Genomic DNA, 13,662 nt, shown 5'->3' with positions numbered 1-13,662 from the left:
GTGCAACGTGCATCGTGCATGGCAACAGTGCACTAGGTGCGCGCAGCAGGAGAGGGCAGCCTTTTGCATGCCTGGTTTGTGAAACTGGTCTATACTAGAAACAGAATCTTCCCCAATGTTGCTTCTCCTTCCCTCCCATGGAATGAGCCTCACCACACTTGGTGGTGTTCTGGTTTGCTATTCATGCACGTTAAAGAGCCCCCCACTGTGGAAGCAGCATATTTTTATTTCAACAAGGCCTCCTTTGATATTTTTGTTCTAGTTCTAGCGTTGAGAGGGAGAAAAAAATTCTATCCAGTTTCTCCATGCCATGCATAATTTTATGTATGTCATTTCTTACTCTTAAAAGGTACCTAAAACCGAAGGGAGCTGCTGCAGGCAAGATCCATGTGCTACTACCGCAACTGATCACTTGCTGGCAGTTCCTGAGAATGGAAGTAGCCTTGACAAACTTGACACCCAGTTTAACTTAGAATTGACTTGTTTCAGACCCCCCCTTTTGCTGATCCACCAGGAAATGCTGAATAGAGTCTTCCAGGTCTCTTGGGGTGTGTGTGTGCTGGATTACTAATTCTCAAGTAACAAGCTATCTTTTTCATACCACTGTACTTGCCCTTTCAAATAAAAGGAAGGAACGCTGTTGTGAAGATTAGGTGTGCTGATTGCATCATGTTAGGTAATGTGATGTTTTCAGAGGCAGGGAAAAGTACAACAGTAAATACAGAAGGGTTCTCTTCCAGGAACTTGGGATGAGTCAGAACTTATTAAGTGCGTCAACCATTAAAAAGTTCAAGATGGCCAGAACCGATAGTGGTCATATACTAGCAACTCATTCTTAGCCCAGGGCAAGGAAAAGACAGTGCCACAAGAGCTGCGGTGGCATCCTACGCAAGACAAGCAGGGCATGGGTTGCTTGAGGTTGCCCTCACACAGCATATGCTTACTTGAGTATTAGGCAAAGCAATTTCCCATTTGCCTTTATTGAAAAGGCATCCAGTTTCCTTGGGGAGTCCCAGCTCCTGTATAGTTCACACATTCTTCCCAGCACATTTTAAAATTCATATACCGTATTGGCATGAATTAAAGACTCGCTTTTTTTCCAAATTCCAGCCGTGAAAAGTTAAAAGTGCAGCTTAAATTTGCAACCATACAAAAATTGGCTTTTATGGTACCGTTGCTGAAACAGACATACAGTAAAACAGAATGGGTGTGAGTGCCTGCAGAATTTTAAGGGAGCGGCTTATATTCTGGTATTGTCTTTTTTTCTTTCCCCCCCTTTGAATTTTAAAGGTGTGGCTTATATTTGGGTGCAGCTTATATTCGGGCCAGTACGGTAATGTGGGTTTGCTTGACCATAACACACTCTAATTTTGTTGTTGCAGCTACTTTGATGTATTCAAGAAAATACAGTAGCAAAAGAGTTGGTTTTCTTATTTTCAAGGGTTAAATTCAGTTTCTAATCCCCATTTGTGACCAATAATAAGGAAACCGTTATCAGGATTCACCCAGTATTGTGCATTTAGTAGCAAAGATATATATATGCAATGTTGATAAGACAACAGACCTACAAAGAATAATAAAAACATGGCTTATATAACAGGAAGGCCTCAAAATAATAAAGCAATAATTTATATCTGTATTTATCACTACATAATTCTTCCAACAGTATGGGCTGTAGGTCACCACAGACGCTACCTAAATCCAACAGAGAGGGGAAATATTTTATAAATGTCACATTCTGACCAAACAAAATCTATACATTTTCTTCTTTTTGTTTACAAGAATAGCAGCAAAGGGACAGCCACACTTTCAAGAATACTTTTCGCTTGTTTTCTTAGAACCATGAAGCAGTGAAGGAAACAGTCCTGTGTCTGGGGAAAGTGGTGACAACAGCTGAACATTTTTCTATAGCGAGTGGCTAATTTAGACAAATCAGCTTGGAAAATAATTTTAGCTTAAAGAGTCCAAAGCTTTCCCTGATTTAGGTTGACTTCGCTTGTTCTCCTTCTTCTTCGTTATCGACAACCTGAAAGAGAACAGATTGCAGTACTAAGGGATAGGCAGCTTTTAATTCAAAAAAATAAAAACACATGCACATACGGGTGTCAGAAATCAAAAGGTCCCCGAGATCCTTGTAGTTCAGCAGGCACAATACAGATGAAACACAAGTATTGAATGTTATTTTGAAAAGCAGATTTATTATCTCAAGAAAACCTCCTCCTTTATACATCCAACTCAACGTTTCCAGCTCAAAATGAAGCAGCACTTCCAAAGAACTATGACTTGCTAAGAGTGTGGATGAGATTGTCAATAACACGAGAAAAGCCGTCGTCTTGACGGAAGATCACTGTTCCCACATGACGCTTGTTGCACCGACTGGAAAAGGCAAAGTGAAGGCCATGCCGTCGCCATCTCATTCTCAACACAACACAATCAGTGCAGCCCTCCAAATGTTGCTGTAAGCCATCAGCCCCAATCAGCTTGGCCCATGGTCGAGGATGAAGGGAGTTGTAGTCCAGCATCTGGCTGGCCAAAGGTTCCCCACAGCTGGTTCCCCACTCACCCCCTCTGTATCCACAGATACGTTCTGTGATTTGTTGGTGGTTCACTGGGCCCCATGCCTCGGATCACTGTTTCTGTGATGCTGGCAAGCACAGCTCTGCTGCTTTTACTGATATATTGCATACCGGTTGGAAAAAAGGGGGAAAGACAGCCAGAGGGTGGGGATATGGAATAAAGCATCCTGGTGGACAGCATGACTGGCTAGAACCCTGAAGAGAAACATTCCAGGTGGGGTAGGGGTGAAAAAGGAAACTGCAACACGTTGATGCTGGTCTTACTTGTGCCCAGAGAAATCCTGTTTCATAGTCTGTTGTTACTTCTATAATGAACCCTCTATACCTAATTTTTTTGCACTGAACCCAGTTACCAGATTTGAAGTGTCAACTTTCATTCGTAAAAACTTGCTTGTACAGAGACGCTTTGAGATGTGGAAAAGACATTCTATGAACAAACCACCCCAATTTTTAACACCCTTCAATTTGTGCCTACCTGTTCCACACCTTCTACTTCCGGAATATAGAACTGCAGCATGTTTTGTATCCCATTCTTCAGGGTGATGATAGAACTGGGGCAGCTCGTACAGGAGCCTTGCAGTTTTAACTGCACAATCCCATCTTCGAAGCCCTTAAAGATGACATCCCCACCATCTTCCTGGACTGTTGGCCTGAGGAACATTGTCGATAAGATTTCAAAGTATTAGTGGAGTAAACCACTGAAAACCCCAAACATTTCTATACATTTAGAAGCAGTTCTCACCCCCACTTTTTTGGCCACCTCCTCTTTGTATCCCACCTCTATACCTTCTCTGTTGCACTAATGCTTATTCTCAGAACAGCCCAGCTCTTGCAGTTCATCAAAGCACCTCCCTTCTCCTTCAAATCCACCATCAGCAACTTTTTCCTAGAACAGCTGATCCCAAGCTGAGTATCTTCTGTTTATTTTATGTGCATGCTCTCTGCCACGGCAACCCCTACTTTACTGACAATAAGAGCTGATTACGGAAACTGGAATAAATTATACAAATCCAGTCATTTTGCATGCATTTGCCCAGTTTGCAACTTTTATCTTTGAAATCTGGGTAGTGGTAATGAGAAGCTATGTAAAATGCTGGAAGTCCTTGCTCCTGTCAATCTCACTTCTGAAATGTCATCACAACAGACGAAATGGATTGTAGCTGGCAAATTAATGCATCCGATTCAGGGGCTGGGTATTCATTCAAGAACAAGCTGCACCTACATTCCAATGAAACCAGCGTCTTCATTCTCCACTTATACTGCCCTTTCACTTCCCAACAGACAGGCTGTTATTTTCCAAAGGAACAACGAAGGCTCTGTCTGTCAGACTGGCACTCACTAAAATGCTGGAAGTGCTTCAGTGCAGATATTGACATAAGCACCAATATATAAATGTGCAACTGTAAAAAATTTCCCTGCTGTCCTCCTGGCTAACATCAGAGGGCAAGGGATTCTAACAGAAATATATATTCAGGGATCAGAGTGATAAAAGTTAAATATCCAAAGGGCACGTCTATTTTAAATTCTTCATACCTCCCCTATTTTGAAGATGTTTACTGCAATCTCTTTCTGAAGTGAATTTTTAAGTCACATGCCTCTTTCAAAGCATTGTAAAAGCTCTTGGGAGAAAGTGGGTTGGGAGCACCGCTGGTTGAAAGACTTGAGCCAGCAGCATCCCGCTAAGTGAACAAAATACTCTTTTCAGAGGCAACCTAGGAAGAAGCACCAGCATCTCTGCCAATCCATCAAACCGGCTATCAGCAGAATTGCACATTCATTACTCTGCCACCTTCATGAAACACCAACAGTGTATAGGAAACACAGTTGTAGCTGTACCTTATTCTAGTATCCAGGAGCTCTTTTATCATTAATACAACTTCATCGTCTTCTTCAGATGGAGCTTGTGTGGTTTATGCAAGACAAAAGGAATGAATCATGCTTATCTTATTTGATAAATGTTTCCACAAGATTCCTTGAAAATAAATCCATTTACCGCACGAAAAAGCTCTGCTGAATAGCTTCTTGGGGATGAAATGACTGCAGAAAAGTGAGCCTGCATCACCACTGTTCCTGCCACAAAAGAAGCACAACAGTGCGCTCTTACTTGTGTTTGGTAATAGCCACTCTGAGACTTCCAGCCCTTGTGTGCTAGCTGTTGTCCTGCTTGCTTCATAGCTCACTTGTGTTATATCTTTACAAGCAAAAATATGTTCAAACTCCACACACCCTTGGCCACATCTCAAACAAGATGGTCTCATTTATGCGTTGTCTGTATTTTTTATGGAAGGTAATACCGTAAGTACAAAATCTTGTAAAAAAGAAATCTCCCTGGCAGCAATATCTCTAAAAGATACTGTGCTATTACAACATGAATCATTCCATTGCTTACCAGGCATGTTAATATTAAAAACTTCCCCATCATCTTGTGAGCACAGTCTCATGTTTTCATAAATTCAACTATCTTATTTGCTTTCAAAAAGTCACATATTGCAATGACTGATCTACTGGCTTCTTTCTGATCTCCACACTCAACACTGTTAATATTGGGATCCCTATTTGCTCTAATACGCAGTAAGTTTTAATATTTCTACCACTGAGTTGTGGCAGAACAAGGCTGCTTGCTAATATCAGGTACTACCAAGCCACCATATTTAGGTCTTTCCTTGGGAGCTCTGAATGTAATTACCATAAATTATTTCTGTAGGAGTTTACAATATCAAAATTCCCAGATAACAAATTCCACTGGATTTCCATGTTGTATGAATCTTGTTGGTAAACTCTATTATTAATTGTTCCACAGTAAATCCTAAAATTTAAGACCTTCCGTTTGATTTTATACCCCAATCCAATAATAAAGTCCTGTAAGTCCTCCCATATCAAAAGCTCCTCAGATACTGTATTGTGTTTTTTTTTGTAGTAAATTTTTATTAATTTTCCAATCATACAATTATTTTCAAATCTTAACAAATTTTAACAAATTACTCTTTTTAGGCTTCCTTCAGCTTCTCTGGTAATCACCCGTAATTACTCTTCAATACACATTCCTTTAATTGCATTGCCATTTATCTTCCCTCCCTTTTATATTTCTTTTGACAATACCTCTTAAGCTTTTACAGTGCTTCTTGAAACCCCACCAGCGTTGTTTGCACATCACATACATTTTTCAGATAATCTAGAAATTTTCCCCAATCTTGTATTGTAATAAGAAGGAAAGCTGTGCCTAGAGAAAGCTGAACAGAGAGGTTGAAAAAACCCAGAGTGTCTCCCTGTAAGCCCTGGCCTATCACAGCAGCAAAGACCTTGCAAGCAGCCCTCATCAACACCATTTACATTTGTCCAGGAACTGTTTTTCATGTCTGCATTGTTTTGTTCCTTGTTGTTTGCCACCATGTGCTCCTTTGGGAGAAAGGGCAGGATATACATTTAATAATAATAATAATGAACCAGCCTTTTCTATCTAACCCGTGAGCCACCTAGCCCAACACTGCATCTCCAACAGTGGCCAGGCAAGCTCACAAGTAGAGGATGTAACCTGCCACTAACATCCAATACTCTCCACCATCAATGTATTCAATATTAGCCATTTACCTGTGTCTGTACGGGGTGCCTCTTCAGTAATAACAGGTAAGCCAGAAGCATAGAAATCCATAATAGTTGCATAAATATCTGGTTTAATTAAGTTCCAATCCACTTCTTCATTTTCCTACAAAGATTTCAAGAATTAGGTTAGGTGTACATGAACAGCTTTGCTGAATCAGACCAAAAACACTTTTTTAAAGCCTTGTGGGAAAATGTAGGTCCTTTGAATCTATGAATAGCGCACAGTTTCTGGCACTACAGCAACTTAAAAACTGGCATGTCTTTTGTATCTTCTATTTTTGGAAAGTTTTAAGGAGAGCATGGTCTGCACAGTAAGTGATAACAGAAGCGCACTCCTCTTCTAGATTGTTTAGAACAGTGGTTCCCATTTAGCTAAGAACTGTGAACCCCATGTTTTTCAAAAGCCAAGCCATGGACCCCCTACTTTTGAAAATGTTGATATCTCTGTGCTAGTTTTTGTTATGTGAATGGTGCCACCATACCCTCCAACATGTCCTAGTGCAAAACCAGGATGCATCTCTTCCAGGCCAAACAGGATGCCCCATATGGTTAACAGGGATGTGATATAGACCCCCTGGGTGGGTTACGCAGACCCCCTGGGATCTGCAGAAAAACAACTGGGAATCACTGGTTTAGAATATTTATATCGAATGTGTGCAGATGAGGCTGACCAAGACGGCAGAGGGTCTGGAAGCCAAGCCTTATGGGGAACTGTTGAAGGAGCTGGGTAAGTTTAGCCTGGAAAAGAGACCAAGAGGAGATATGATAGCCATCTTCAAATATCTGACGGGCTGCCACATGGAGGATGGAGCAAGCTGGTTTTCTCCTGCTCTAGAGGGTAAGACCAGAGCCAATGGATTCAAGTTACAAGAAAGGAGCTTCTTACTAAACATCAGGAAGAACTTTCTGACGGCAAAAGCTGTTTGACAGTGGAACAGTCTCCCTCGGAAGGTGGTGGACTCTCCTTCCCTAGAGGTTTCAAAGCAGAGGCTGGATTGCCACCAATGCTTTAGCTGAGATTCCATTGTATGGGGTTGGACAAGATTAACCACAGGGTCCCTTCCAGCTCTACAATTCTTTGATTCTATTGTCATTCCCTGTGCAGACACACACTACAATATTTTTTTAGGGTTACCGGTTACCTTTGTGACTGTGATGAAGTCTGTTCCAAAGAAAATGCTTTTAACTCCTTCAATCCTGAAGAGCTGCCTACCAAAACAAAAACAAGAAAAATAAAGATCTTCATTCAAAACTCCTGCTCACTGTGAGCTTCCAGGTTTCTTTGTATCAGTATACCCATGAACATTTGTAGGCTGATGACTGCCTGGCCCCTAAGGCTCCAATCCTAGAACACTTTCCTGAATCCAGAATAAAGGTAAAGGTAAAGGTACCCCTGACCATTAGGTCCAGTCGCAGACGACTCTGGGGTTGTGCGCTCATCATGCTCTATAGGCCGGCATTTGTCCGCAGCTTCCGGGTCATGTGGCCAGCATGACTAAGCAACTTCTGGCAAACCAGAGCAGCGCACGGAAACATTGTTTACCTTCCCGCCAGAATAGTACCTATTTATCTACTTGCACTTTGACTTGCTTTTGAACTGCTAGGTGGGCAGGAACTGGGACCGAACAACGGGAGCTCACCCCATCAAGGGGATTCGAACCGCCGACCTTCTGATTGGGAAACTCTAGGCTCTGTGGTTTAGACCACAGCGCCACCTGCGTCCCATTGAATCTGGAATACTTGCATGTAAACATGCATGAGAATGAGTTCATTGTATATATATAATAAGGGGAAACTACTCATGTAAAATATTTAGAGAGACTGAATCAATAACCAACCAATTACTGACTCCCGATCCCAGACTTGCCCTTCCTTCAATTTCAGATGATGACTCCAGAGAATTAACATGCAAATATTTAACTCTATACAATGATGTGGAGTTTGATTTTAAAGGAACATTTAACAAGTGAAATCTATGCTCATCTCAAAGGAACCACACCATATAAATGTTATGCTACTTGAGCAAGATTTATTGATTATGCTACTGTAAAGGAACATACATAGGTTCTGCCTGCCTGCCTGCCTGCCTCACATGGACACCTGCGGAACTGCACCCTGGACTGACTAGACATTTCTTGACTTGATTTGACTAGGTTTGATTTGCGCTAATCATTCCCCCCACTTTGTTCTTCTTCTGTCTTGTGGGCCATCTTTATTTGGGGAGGGGTTAGGGTCCAAAAACATTTCATAAGCTGTTGGAATTGATTAATACCCATTACAACAACAGAACAGATTTTTTAAAGGGGTAAACTACGTATAACCCCTCTGCTGCAAACTCTGTCCCCAGTCTGCTTTTAATCTCACAGGGTCCTGATTAGTGCTTGCAAGGCACAAATAAGTCCAGAACAGGGATAGGGGCAACCACAGTTGGGTGAGGGGGCATTTTAGAGGAAGACAGGGAGATGGTTAAACACTCCCTTCTCTGATGCAAAGCATCCAAAGGTTTGCACGAGATAATATGCTCCCAGGGCTTCGTTACAGCAGCTACGGTGCAATATGTAGTTTGCTCCTAAGTAAGGACCACTTGGGACGCGGGTGGCGCTGTGGGTTAAACCACAGAGCCTAGGAGTTGCTGATCAGAAGGTCGGCGGTTTGAATCCCCACAACGGGATGAGCTCCTGTTGCTCGGTCCCTGCTCCTGCCAACCTAGCAGTTCGAAAGCACGTCAAAGTGCAAGTAGATAAATAGGTACCGCTCCAGCAGGAAGGTAAACGGCGTTTTCATGCGCTGGTCTGGTTTGCCAGAAGCAGCTTAGTCATGCTGGCCACATGATCCGGAAGCTGTACGCCGGCTACCTTGGCCAATAAAACGAGATGAGCACCGCAACCCTAGAGTCGGTCACGAATGGACCTAATGGTCAGGCGTCCCTTTACCTTTTTAAGTACCACTTAAAAGTACTTTGATCTGGACCCATAACTAAGTTATTGTCATACAACCGACAACAAGGCAACAACAAACCTTGCTAAGGGTGAGCAATACGTGGAAGCTGGAGAAGTGAATTCCATAGTTCTAGATTCCAGCACTGGCTTTCCTGGGATAAATTTCAAGCTGTTTGGATTTGGAGTATCCTGTGTCTGAACAAACATAGACCTAGCTGGAATAAAATAAAAAATAAAAAACTGTGAGGTTTGTAGTAACCTGATTTGCACCCAACCTTCATAAAACATAAACAAGAAGAGATGGGCTGGATTTGACACAAGGCCCATCTAGTCCAGTATCCTGGCCCCCAGAGGAGCCAGCCAGAAGCTTCTTGGTGCCCACAAGCATAGCACAAACACAAAGACAATTAAGTTTCTCGATCAGGCAATCTTGTCTCTCCCCACCTCTCCCTTCTGCTGCAGGAGTTCAAACAAGTAACGAAAATGAGTGTTGTGAAGAAAAAGAGAGCCGAGAATGGCCTTGCTCAATGAGGTGTGGGGGCCTTGCCTTTCTCAGTCCATCTTCTGCCCACTGGGCATTCACAACTCTCTCTCCCTCTTTCACTTAAGAGAGGCTCAATTTTTATTTTCTTGGCTTACAGAAACTCAACAAAACTTGAGAAGCCCAGATCCAAAGTTGGAAGCAAATACACACTTTATACATGGAAATATTTCTGACGACTTTATAGTAATACTCATACACACACACACACTCTCTCTCTCTCAAGAAGAGATGTTGGACTGAACAGTATGCTTACTCAATATACTTTTTGTCGTGATATAGCAATTTCAGAGAATTGGGAGTTTTTATCACAGCATTACCCCACAAAATTGTGGGGTAAGCCTAGCACTCACCTTTCATCTGTAGTACTGTGGGAGGAAGGAGCAGGTTCTTTTGGGAGGCAATGTGTAGGGGTTGTTTAGCAGTGATGTTCACCCCTTTGAATCCCAAGTGGCAGAATCTTAAAGAAGACAAAAAACAACCTTACCAAAAATGTCACAATTTCAGACTCCTTATAGTCCTGAGGCTCAATAAAGGCTTAACTAGTCCATCCTACAAAGTTAGATACTTCCCTATTTTATGGCTCAAGTTAAGCAAAAATATTCCCTTGTGCCTTTCATGATCTCAGCTACTCTGGATGACCAAACCTGAACAAGAACATTGAAAACAGTCAATGGCTGTGTGAAGACAGGAAACACAACTCCAACAACCAATCCACCAGAGTCCCCTAGCTCTGAAGTTCTTCTCCTTTGTGGTTTGACGAGGGCAGAAGATAGCAAGATGTTATACAGAAACAGAGTTTGCCGTGTTGGTCTGCCGTAGTCAAAACAAAATTTTAAAAAAATCCTTCCAGTAGCACCTTAGAGACCAACTAAGTTTGTTATTGGCATGAGTGTGCATGCACACGAAAGCTCATACCAATAGCAAACTTAGTTGGTCTCTAAGGTACTACTGGAAAGAGTTTCTAAGTGTATGAGGTCAGCACCATGCAGGAAAGGTAACTATTCCTCTAGATTACAGTTCCTGCTTTCAATCCAGGGCTTCATAAAGATGTCTCCATCTTTTCTTTAACTATACAAAACAGGAAGCATGCAGGATGCCTCCAGAGCTTAAAAAGTGCAGGTTAGGAAAACAGGCAGTATTGTCATTTGCATGACAGTTTCGGGAAGCCAAAGTATCAGGACAGCTGTGATGGTCCAAAATTAAAAGAGGGTGTTTTTTGTTAAACCAGTTTGCTTTCATGAAAAAACCAGGTTTGGTTTTTTTAAATGTGAAGTGCCAAGGACTGAAAACCTTACTTATTCTTTCGTCAACAAATGGAACCAAATATTTAAGATATCTGTTGGGGACACTTTCGCTCCTCAGGACAGGGAACTGCCTTTGTTGCTTATTAATTGATCAATCAATCAATCAATCAATCAGTTTACTACAGCCATCAACCAGTAGTAGTCCATGCTTTCTTGCTTATGATACTCTGCCCAATTTGCTTCCTTTCAGACTCCCCACTCCCAGTCGGCATGGCTGTATGGTGCTGGGGCTGATGGGAGTTGTAGTCCAAAACATGCCATAATAAGCCATGAAACCATAAAAAACACATTGTTAGGCGTTAAGAGCCACGAGGCTCTACTATTCCTTCTTCCTCAGAGGGGAGATAATATGCCACTCTCACAGCAGCCCTGGCAGCCAGGGGTGGTCTAGGGGTTAAGAGTGTCAGACCAGGGAGAGACCAGGGTTTGAACCCCAACCACTCAGCTAAGAAGCTAATTGCGTGGCCTCAGGATAGTTGCTGTCTTCTCTCCACCCCACCCCCAGCATTAATGCTCACAACAACCCTGCAAGGTCGGTGCGGCTGTTGAAAGCCGCCCAAGGTCACCCAACCCCAAGGCTTCTTGGCCCTGCCCGCTGTGGCTGGGGATGGCCAGGGTCAGATTTAGGTTTGATGAAGTCCTAAGCCAGGGGTCAGCAACCTTTTTCAGCAGGGGACCGGTCCACTATCCCTCCGACCATGTGGGGGGCCGGACTATATTTGGGGGGGGGGGGAGAATGAACAAATTCCTATGCCCCACAAATAACCCAGAGATGCATTTTAACTAAAAGCACACATTCTACTCATGTAAAAACACCAGGCAAGCCCCATAAATAACCCGGAGGTGCATTTTAAATAAAAACACACATTCTACTCATGTAAAAACACGCTGATTCTCAGACCGTGGCCCGGGGTTGCCTACCCCTGTCCTAAGCTACTGAAGGTAATGGGGCCCTTTTTATGTCCAGCTGTCCTTTGCCAACAACGAACTGTCGCTGTTTTTTGTGATGAAAATATGCTATATGGTAATTTATGGACCTAATAGGTATCTAAAGCCATTTGCACATAACAAAATATGTACTTTATCGAAGTAACTGTTGAACGTATATTTTGGAAATGTACACCCAGATTTGGCTTTCTTTAATTTTTTTTGGGGGGGTCCCCCAAGAGAGTGGGGCCCTAAGCTACAGCTTGTTTATCTTATACGTAAATCTGGCCCTGAGTCCAGGCAACCCCGCAGAGGCACCGAGGGGACCAGGCCACCCAGAATCCCACCGCCCTTCGCCTCTCACAACAACCCCGCGAGGCAGGGCAGGCTGTCCCGTTTAAAGGCCAAACACCTCCCCCCTTTTAAAATACATATATTCTGAGAACTGTGCGCGGGGGGGGGTGTCGTTCCCTCCCCAGGCCGGGGAAAAGAACCCATGACGGGGGGGGGGGGCGGCACGGACGCAGTCACCTACCGGCTGCCCAGCCCCGCCGCCAAGCGCCTCGCGGCCGCCATCTTGCCCCCTCTCCCTCTCGGAGGGGAAGCAGCCGAAGGACCCCTCGCGAGGGGCTGCCTGCGCAGGCGCCTGATTCGCCCGCTGGAGTCGGGCGGCCCCTGCTGGCCGGAGTGCGGAACTGCAGACTGGAGCGAATGTCCCGAGGCCCCGCCCACTCCTCCTCTTCACTCTCGGCGGAGCAGTGATTTATTATATTAACAAATTCATTCAAGTACTGTTGTTGCTGCTTTATTATAATTTTGTTATGATTGTAGGGCAGGGCCGGGTTTAGGTTTGATGAGGCCCTCAGCTACTGAAGGTAATGGGGCCCTTGATATGTCCAGCTGTCTTTTGTCAACAACAAATTGTCGCTGGTTTTTTGTGTTGAAGATATGCTACATGTAGCACCTTAAAGACCAACTAAGTCAGTTCTTGGTATGAGCTTTCGTGTGCATGCACACTTCTTCAGATACACTGAAACAGAAGTTTCCAGACCCTTCTATATAGTGAGAAGGTGGGGAGGGGTATTACTCAGAAGGGTGGTGGGAATGGGTGATTGGCAGATAGCTGCGATGAGCCTGTTGACGACTCTTAACGACTGCAATAGGTCTTACAGGAAAAAGCAAGCGGTGAGAAGGTGAAAAATGGCTTTGTCATGTATAATGAGATAAGAATCCAAGGTCTTTGTTCAGGCCAGGTTTCTCCATGGTTTTAAGTTTGGTGATAAGTTGTAATTCAGCAGCTTCTCTTTCCAGTCTATTTCTGAAATTCCTTTGTAGTAAAACAGCTACTTTGAGATCTTGTATAGAATGTCCTGGGAGATTGAAGTGTTCTCCTACTGGTTTCTCTGTCTTGTGATTCCTGATGTCCGATTTATGTCCGTTTATTCTTTGGCGTAAGGTCTGGCCTGTTTGTCCAATATAGAGAGCTGAAGGACACTGTTGGCATTTGATGGCATACACAATGTTAGACGATGAGCAATTAAATAGTCCCGAGATGGTATGTGTGATGTTGTTGGGGCCAGTAATGGTGTTGTCCGGGTGTCACGGCTACCTATCTGTAACTATATGCTACATGGTAATTTATGGACCTAATAGGTATCTAAAGCCATTTGAGACCCGGCCATAAGGGACGCGAGTGGTGCTGTGGGTTAAACCACAAAGCCCAGGACTTGCTGATCAGAAGGTCGGAGGTTCGAATCCCCACAACAGGGTGA

General features: G+C 43.5%; 1 protein-coding gene across 1 annotated transcript; it reads right to left on the bottom strand.

The window, feature by feature from the left end:
- Positions 1–1,491: 1,491 nt before the first annotated feature.
- Positions 1,492–12,555, bottom strand: NFU1 (NFU1 iron-sulfur cluster scaffold). The gene is made up of 8 exons (XM_081868549.1): positions 12,426–12,555; positions 10,010–10,116; positions 9,195–9,330; positions 7,319–7,385; positions 6,165–6,279; positions 4,413–4,476; positions 3,052–3,226; positions 1,492–2,026 (listed from the first exon to the last, which is right to left on the bottom strand). The coding sequence occupies exons 1-8, from the start codon at positions 12,464–12,466 to the stop codon at positions 1,982–1,984; spliced, it is 750 nt and encodes a 249-aa protein (XP_081724675.1). The 5' UTR covers positions 12,467–12,555; the 3' UTR covers positions 1,492–1,981.
- Positions 12,556–13,662: the final 1,107 nt, after the last annotated feature.

The sequence above is a fragment of the Podarcis erhardii genome, assembly GCF_964252035.2.
Source record: "Podarcis erhardii genome assembly, chromosome: 7".
Classification (NCBI taxonomy): Eukaryota; Metazoa; Chordata; class Lepidosauria; order Squamata; family Lacertidae; genus Podarcis; species Podarcis erhardii.
Note: the sequence above shows the minus strand (reverse complement) of the source record. Positions and strands in the feature narration are given on the sequence as shown.

Coding starts and splice junctions, on each gene's coding strand:
- NFU1 (XM_081868549.1), bottom strand. CDS start 12,466: ATGGCGGCCGCGAGGCGCTTGGCGGCGGGGCTGGGCAGCCG. Junction 7,386..9,194: donor TATTGCTCACCCTTAGCAAG/GTTTGTTGTTGC, acceptor TTGTTTTGGTAG/GCAGCTCTTCAGGATTGAAG. Junction 2,027..3,051: donor AAGTAGAAGGTGTGGAACAG/GTAGGCACAAAT, acceptor GTTCTCTTTCAG/GTTGTCGATAACGAAGAAGA.